The 9,117-nt window shown below is 40.5% G+C and overlaps 1 protein-coding gene and 1 pseudogene across 4 annotated transcripts in view; both read right to left on the bottom strand.

Moving 5' to 3' along the window:
* The window catches only part of LOC124788252 (hornerin), a 299,601-nt gene that overhangs the window by 12,933 nt on the left and 277,551 nt on the right, over positions 1–9,117 (bottom strand). For all 4 annotated transcript variants that reach the window (XM_047255445.1, XM_047255447.1, XM_047255448.1 and 1 more), the window contains one exon: positions 6,702–7,018. In XM_047255445.1, coding sequence (XP_047111401.1) covers positions 6,702–7,018 — 317 coding nt within the window. The remainder of the gene's footprint in view (positions 1–6,701; positions 7,019–9,117) is intronic.
* LOC124790297 lies at positions 8,632–8,749 on the bottom strand (annotated as a pseudogene).

The following is a 9,117-nucleotide window of genomic DNA, read 5'->3' as shown; positions in this document are numbered from 1 at the left end:
ATGGGTGAGGGCGAGGATATCTAATGCAGCAAAAGGAGTCTGACCCAGGGCACAGAAATATAACAACTTTAGAGTCAGTGAAAGTTAGATAACAGTATCAGGAGAAAATAACTTGGATTCCAGAAAATGTTGGAGAATATAACAACATCTAAGATCAGTGGGGAGCAATAAAAAAGATGGTGGAGACATCAGCAAAACAGATACTTGGAATTGGGACAAGACAAGTAAGACCATCATGGTTTGATACCGAATGCGAAATAGCAACTAAAGAAAGGAACGAAGCATATAGAAGGTCAATGCGATCACACTGTACGAGAAGGATAGCAGAAGAATACAAAGAAAACTGGAGGATTGAAAAGAGGACTCACCAAAGAAAAAAGAGAGAATGGATGAAAGCAAGTGTCAAAGAAATGGAGCTCATGAGAAGCAAAAACGAAATAAGAAAATTCTATAGAAAGGTGAATGCGACATGGAAGCCTTTTGGTAGTAAAACAAGCTTAATAAGAGGTGATACAGGGAATATAGTAAGTGAAGAGAAGGGAATATGTGAAAGATGGTGCAGGTATTCTTATAGCCTCCTCAACCATAGAATAACTGTACCAGGGAATCCAATAGAAACGAATGGGGAAGAGGACCTAGACAACAACACTGCCCCACCAAATGTAGAAGAAGTGAAAATTGCCATGAAGAAATTGAAAAACAACAAGTTGGCAGGGGCAGATGGTATTCCAGCAGAACTGTTTAAGCAAGGAGGTAGAGAGCTGGAATGAAGCCTTCTGAAAATGTTCACCAGAATATGGGAAGAGGAGAAAATGCCCCAACAATGGAAAGAGGGTATCATATTTCCCACAGATAAGAAAGGAGATCAGAGGGAGAATGTCAATTACAGAGGGATCACACTACTTAATCTGGGATATAAAATAGTCTCTAATATACTATTCGACAGAATCCTCCCAATCACACAGAGTGAGACAGGGCTGTACCAACACGGATTTCTCCCCAGGAAGTCAACTATACATCAAATATTCACCTTCAGACAAATCCTGGAAAAAAACAAATGAATACAGGGTTGGCACGCATCACCTCTTTATAGATTTCAAAGCAGCTTATGATAACATAAATAGAGAGCAGTTATATCAAGCCCTAGTTGAACTGGGAATCTTGAGAAAGTTGGTAAGGCTGGTAAGAATGACAATGAGCGAAATACAAGGTAGTATAAGAATAGGAGGAATGATGTCCATTACATTGAGTATTAAAAACGAAGTGCAACAAGGGGATGCATTGGCATGTCTTCTCTTTAATACCACTCTAGATTGGGCGATGAGAAATGCAAATCTTCTGAATAGAGGAATGATCTTCTATAAATCAGTGCAGATACTGACCCATGCAGATGACATAGATATAATAGCAAGAAAACAAAAAGCAATGGAAGAGACATTTACAGCTCTCAAACAGGCTAGTAGAAACATGGGGTTAATTATTAATGAACAAAAAGCAAAATATATGGCAGCTGGAAAAGCACATAGAGAAAATATGCTAAATGCAATAACAATGGGCAATTATATGTTTGGGAGGGTTGAACATTTCAAATACCTGGACTCGACAGTTACCCATCTAAATGATACCTCCTATAAAATTAAGCAGAGATTAATACAAGCCAACAGAGCCTATTTTGCCCTAACAAGACTTCTGTCCTCAAGGCTCCTGACTCATACCACTAAATTAACTTTCTACAAATCACTTATATGACCGGTGTTCACATATGATTCTGAAACCTGGACATTAACAACTAAAGATATTGAAATATTGGATGCATTTGAAAGAAAGGTACTTAGACGAATCATCAGCCCAATCTGTGAAAGAGGAGGATGGAGGAGGGGATACAAACATAAGTTGTGCATCATATACAAAGACCAACCCATCAGGAGGATAGTGAAATCATCCAGACTGAGGTGGGCGGGACATGTGGCGCGCATGAATGATACAGAGGTATCAAAAAGAATATTACAAGGAAAGCCGGGAGAGCAGAGAGGACGTGGTCGACCAAGAGCCAGATGGGAAGATGGAGTAATCGAAGATCTTAGGAAGATGGGCTATAGAAACTGGAGAGTACTGGCAAAGGACTGAGAGAAATGGAAGGAAACTGTAGAAGATACCAAGGGTCATCATGAGCTGTAGAGCCAAGAAAGAAGAAGAAGAACATTTATTACGCTCAATTTACAATTATAAATAATACATCAAATGAAAGAGTAACTCAGATATTGTTTACTTATAAGTGTTTAATCACATGACACACATTGAGTCAATACGAGAGTTCCTCCCAGACCTTGATCAGTACGTCTGTAGTAATTGTTGTAACAACTGCGTAAATCCTGTTTCTTCAGTCAGCTATACTAGCTGGTAGTGGATGTATATACATATGATCCTTTTTGAATATCCAAAAGTAAAAGTACAATAGCGTCAGATCAAGTGAATGTGGAGGTCATGCAAAATGAACTTTCAAACAACCCCTTGCGTCCTATCCAGCAGTTGAGTACAGTGTCATTTAACCAGTGACATACTGAATTATGCTAGTGAGATGGTGCACCATATTGCTGGTAAATAAAGTTTTGTGGCTCAGCTTCTTCCGGTCTAGGAAAAATCCATAGTTCTAGCACACCAAAATAAGAAACATCAATTTCAGTCGTTTCACAGAAAAAGTAATGCCCACTAACTGCGTGCCAGGGTATGGCAACAAAAATATTCAATTTAGGGGAGTCTCGTTGCAATTGTGCCATCTTGCAGGGATTTTTTTGACCGTCAGATGCACACATTATGTATGTTCACATTTCCACTTAGGTGAAAAGTAGACTCATCACTGTAGATGACAAGCTCTAGAATATCTTCATCATCATGCAACAACAATTTTTTTACAAAGTTGTCACTTAAATGGTAGTCTGCAGGCTTTAGAGCTTTTAACAACTGCAAATGATGACATATTTGCAAGTGTTTCTTTAAAAGTCTCCATACAGACATCACTGGAATTGCTAATTCACGACTAACTTTCCAAACTGATTTCGTGGGGCTACATGTGAGAGACTCCCTCACTCGTTCAACATTTTCTTTGGTCACTCTTAGTCATCGAGTACTCTTTCCTATGTAGAGACAGCCGATGTCTTTAAAATGACGACATCATTGATGGATATTATCACTTGAAGGGTTACAATGGAACTTAATACAAAATGTATTTTGTGTTGTAACAAGAAAGTCAGTCCTTGCAAAGCGTAAAATAAACCAGTCATCATCTTGCTACTAGCATTTTCTAATGGCAGATACAGGAAACAGTACACATGTATGCACAAGGTACACAAACAGAACCGAGTTGTTCTTTTATTTAAAGTTTACTCATATGGTAATTGGAAGCTAAAAGTAAAAAATGCTATAAAGTTTTAAAACTCCCACATTCATTTTGAAACATTCAGTATTGACGGGTATATTCTCGTTATGTAGAACTACCAGTACTTAATAAATTTTCGAACACGCATTGAGAATATACTTGAATGGTTTATTGCTTGGAATTACAGAAAAAGAAGCATAGTTGCTATATGGGTGACTTGTAAACAACAAAAACAGTAACCAAGGAACAGAATGAGCATAAAAACAAAAATGATAACTCGAAGGAGTAGGAAACAACCTTCTTCAGCCCTCCAAGCGGCGGATTCAAACTTGGCGGTTTTCGCCATTCATTTATTGCCGAGCAGTCACTGAATTTGCGACACAACTGTATCTATGGATGGCGCGAACGGGACTAACATGGGCAGACACGGTAGTCGACGTGAGTAGCGGTCGCTACAGTATAATGAAATATGACCAGGAACTGCAGTTAGCGTCCCATAAGGGCAATTTGCACTGAGTGCAAAATAATAACATTTTCAGTATAGGGCCTATTCACACTAGATGTTGGAACGGAATGGAATGACATGCAATTCCACTGTCAAATGGTGGTGTGTTCACACTAGATTGGACTTGAACACAACGTAACTTTGCTTAACCCGCTACTTAACGCTCAAAGTGAGGTTATGAAATATCGTTTGCGTTACAAGAAGTCGGAACATAATATCCTAAATTAACGAACAAGCATAACAACATTTATTAATAGCCAAAGAAAACTTGGTAATGGATATTATTGAAAAAGTTTGTACGGTAAATTGAATAAAGTTGAAAACAACTATTTTTCTTGATGCATAGACCTTCCTTTTTTCCTAATAAAAAAAGAATATTTAGTGAAATCTATTTCGTCAATTTATGTTCTTATTTAAATATTGTGCACGCTTTGTATTTGTCCAGTTACTGTAAAACAAAATAATTTTTCGTTTTCAGGTGGATGAATGCTCAATGGAAAAAAAATCCATGTCATCGTGGAACCATTTACAATGTGTTAGGAAAACAAAGCAAACAATAAAGAGGAATATTCGAAACTAGTCGTCGGTTGTGACCAGTGATATAGGAAACATGCGACCATGCAGATATAATACGTAGAGATGCCGCTATAGACTTACGCTGTTTGTTGTTTTTAAGCCAGCATTGCCATGTTAGACGACCCAAAACTTTAACTGACTACTGTTTATGAATGCTTCATGATCTTCATTTCTGCCATGTGCAGAAGACAGTTTCTTTTAAACAGAAACTATTACTTTGATTGTGTGAATGACACAGCGTCGGGAATACATTCTGAGAGGTATTTTTGGTTTGATATGTATACCGAGTTTTATTTTGTTATATGTTTCGAATGACCAACCATTCTTAGAATGATTAGAACACCCATAAATGACGCGAGCTGATATTTTTGATCTAATTGCTTCCATAAGAAGATAATGTTCGGGACAACTAACGTGACCGATGTCGGCTTCAAGCTTGTGACAGCTCCCCTTATTATACAGTACCTCCTTGCATGTGACAAACATCGTAAGCAACATGGTGATTATATCGTGATATCAGTGATTTTCAAGCTGGCTAAGCTGCTGATCAGTCCGTCAACACCACCACGTGTTTTGCTTTCACCTTCGTTGACTTCGCCATTTCACAACCAGTCTGTCACCTTCCAACCTAACCTAGACTTTGGGCTATGCTTCATGGCAGTCTGTCATTTACTTGGTCAGCTAAAAACCAAACTGTGAAAGTACACACCACATTGTGACGCCACAGCAGCCGATGACTTGTATCGAGTATTCCTCTTGTCCTAAACCAAAATAATAAAGATTAAGAAGATTCAAAAACACAACATCCATTACTGTAATGAGCGTAAGTGCGGCCGAACTAGGTTAACTTTTGATGTTAACAGACGACACCGTTCCGCACACCAACATCTACGTGAAAACTTTCTTTCTGACAAGGGAACCTCCCCATCGCACCCCTCTCAGATTTAGTTATAAGTTGGCACAGTGGATAGGCCTTGAAAAACTGAACACAGATCAATCGAGAAAACAGGAAGAAGTTGTGTGGAACTATGAAAAAAATAAGCAAAATATACAAACTGAGTAGTCTATGTGCAAGATATGCAACATCAAGGACACTGTGAGCTCAGGAGCGCAGCGGTCCCGTGGTTAGCGTGAGCAGCTGCGGAACGAGAGGTCCTTGGTTCAAGTCTTCCCTCGAGTGAAAAGTTTACTTTCTTTATTTTCGCAAAGTTATGATCTGTCCGTTCGTTCATTGACGTCTCTGTTCACTGTAGTAAGTTTTATGTCTGCAAAACCGTGCGAGTAGTAGACCAAAGGACGTGTCTCTCCAATGGGAACCGAAAACATTTGATCGGAAGGTCATAGGTCAACCGATTCCTCCACAGGAAAACACGTCTAATATATTCTATACGACACTGGTGACGGCATGTGTGTCACGTGACGGGAGTATGTTGTCGACCCACCTAACTTGTACATTTGGCGAATGGGAAAAAAGATTCTTCTACCTTGCCCGATTTAGGTTTTCTTTTGGATGTGACAATCACTCCCAAAAAGTGATGAAAACATAAGAGTTGGTCACATAAACTGCAACAAATGAATGCAACAGTTTCACAGTTGCAGTTTTCCCTGTGCTCTGTCAAAACATATGTTTTAAACGCTTTCAAATTTTTCCGTGTGTAGACCGTCAAATCCTGCATATGTCCAAGCAAGTCTGAACATGTCCTGGAATTTTGGAGAGCAAAGTTGATTATGTGTGAATGCCTGAAGTTTGATAATTGTCTGAAAATAAAAAAAAATTAAACTTTTCACTCGAGGGAAGACTTGAAACAAGGACCTCTCGTTCCGCAGCTGCTCACGCTAACCACTGGACCACGGTACTCCTAGGCTCACAGTGTCCTTGATGTTGCCTATCTTGCGCATGGACTACTCAGTTTGTATATTTTGCTTATTTTTTTCATGGTTCGACACAACTTCTTCCTGTTTTCTCGATTGATCTGTGTTTCGTTTTTCAAGGCCTATCCACTGTGCCAACTTACAACTAAATCTGAGGGTGGTGCGATGGGGAGGTTCCCTTGTGAGTAACCTTGATCTGACCTCTCGTTCTGTTCCTTTGACGGCCTGTGTGAATACCGGCATATGAGATGCATTTTGTAATGTTTCGACATTCTGTTCAATTCCGTTCTGTCAAGTGCGAATGGACCTTTAATCGCGCGAGGATTAGTTTGAAACATCTGCAGAGCTAGAGGCATACTTAACGTTACCTACCTGGATGCGATGGTTGTATCTGTCTGCGATGATGAACTGGCCGATACGGTTGACAGCGACTCCGGCGAGGCAATCGAATTCGCCCTCACCGCTGCCGTAGCTGCCAAACTCCTTGACGAAGGTGCCATTGGCGTCGAAGACCTGTACGCGGTGGTTGCTCGAGTCTGCTACGACGATACTGTTGTCCGGGCCGACGGCAATGCCGCGAGGCCACGTGAAGTTTCCGGGCTCGCTCCCCCGACTTCCGATCTTAAACAGCTGGCGGCGTTTCTGCAGGTACTGGCTCCTAGGGGAGGTACCTGCCGCCGCTGCGAAACCTGTCGCAACATGCCAACACTGTGCTTAGGGGACTGACTCATAACTGTTAATCTGTTGCTACTATAAAAGTTTCTCGGGATTCCGCAGAGTAACAGGCTAGCAGTAGCTGCCTGAACTTTTAACTATCATGTCGAAAAAAATAAAGTTACATAATTTGTTTGCATGGACATGTCTGCAGTCCTGGAAGCCTACGCACTGAAATCACCTCGCCGTAGTACTCCATCACGCCACTAGAGGAGCCAAAAGAAAATGGAGCAGTCCATTGTTAGAGTTCTACCACGAGGAACGACGGCAGCTCGGTTATGGGTGCTAACACTCAATGTTCGTAAACGCGACGATTAGTTGTTTGTGGACTTTAGCTAAAAAGGAGACCAGTACGCAGCACACGATCACAGTAAAGGAACTGCCACACAGTATTTGGCCGAACAAAGCTGGGGGATGTAAGGCAGATACAACAAGTTCATCGATAAAATTTAAAATATGGCAAAATCGAGATATTCTTTAGGGGGTCAGATGGAAAGTTCTCGGCCTGGTGGGGAAAATTTGTTATTTTTTTATATAAAAATACACTAAATTTTAAACATTGTTACATTTAGGTCAACACATTTTACGCAAATTTTTTCTCTTACTGTGAGTTGTTCTCACCCCTGAAACGCGATTCTGGAAGTTATGAAAAAGTACGACTCTGCTGATGTAATAATCATTACATTGGACTCTAATGATTTTCATGACACAAAGTTCTTATGATCGAGAACGTGTGCAAGTCAAAGGTGTCGAGTTTGGTAAATAGCATAGCTATTCCCACAATATATACTTCAGATGCCACAGCTTTTCCCTTTTTAAAGTACTTTTTTATGTTCTGATATACAGTATTGTGCTATTATTATTTTGCAGTTCTTAATTAGTGCACAGAGTTGCCCCAGAATTTGATACTGGAGATAACAGAGTGAAAGTATGAAAAGTATACAAAACTTCACGTTTCAGTGTCACAGACAGTGGAGATTACTCTTCTATTGAATTTAGCAGCATTCAGTTCCCGTACAAGATCTTGAGTGTGGTGCTACCAAGAAAGGTTTGCATTTACCTTCAGTCCTAAGAATTTCAAATGGTCCACTTCATTGACTGGCGGCTTTTGGAAGTTTCGTATTAGCAACTGAATGTCTTGCTTTTAGTTGGAGTTAAGCGTTAAACTGTTCTCATTCAGTGGAAGATTTAATATGAATCAAGAAAAGCAACGGACCCAGAACAAAACCCTGTACCGCCCCATACTTTACATGACTGTTGTCAGATTCAAATGTTGTTGACTCTATTCTACAACCTTCTGCGTCCTACTTTTCAGATAAGATGCGGTCATTGTTGAGGTTTCTGTCAAATCCTACTTCGTTATTGTGCAACATAAAAAAACGCCTCCCGAACAGGCCATGAAGGCCCAACGGTACCGACCGGCCGCCGTGTCGTCCTCAGACCATAGGCGTCATTGGATGCGGATATGGAGGGGTATGTTGTCAGCATACAGCTCTCGAGGCCGTATGCCAGTTTCCGAAGTCAGAGCCGCTGCTTCTCAAGCAAGTGGCTCCTCAGTTTGCCTCACAAGGGCTGAGTGCACCCCGCTTGCCAACAGCGCTCGGCAGACCGGATGGTCACCCATCCAAATGCTAGCCCAGCCCGACAGCACTTAACTTCGGTGATCTGACGGGAATCGGTGTTACAACAGCGGTAAGGTCGTTGGCATTGTGCAACATAATGAAAAGAAATTTCACAGGTATCAACGCCAGGCCAGGAACTTATCGCCCTCGTAAATATTCGGGTATTCCAGGAACGCAGACGTAACTGTAAATTGAATGTCAGAAAGAAAAAAAAAAAGATAGCAGAAGAGAGGATTTGTTATAGATTTATAACAAACGAAGAGGAATTCTTTAAACTCCGTTTTTAAGCTAGGAAGTTATAAAAATTAAGAGTTCAAGAACTACATGGTTGGAAGTCCATCACTGAGAAAAAGCAACATTAATAAATAGGAGAAAAGAAAGCGAGAAGAGAAATGTAAGTTTTACGGAATACTAGAGAACGAATATGAAGACAAAGACATGCGGCATGTGGC

Source organism: Schistocerca piceifrons, chromosome 3 (assembly GCF_021461385.2).
Source record: "Schistocerca piceifrons isolate TAMUIC-IGC-003096 chromosome 3, iqSchPice1.1, whole genome shotgun sequence".
NCBI lineage: Eukaryota > Metazoa > Arthropoda > Insecta > Orthoptera > Acrididae > Schistocerca > Schistocerca piceifrons.
This window is presented reverse-complemented; position numbering and strand designations above follow the sequence as displayed.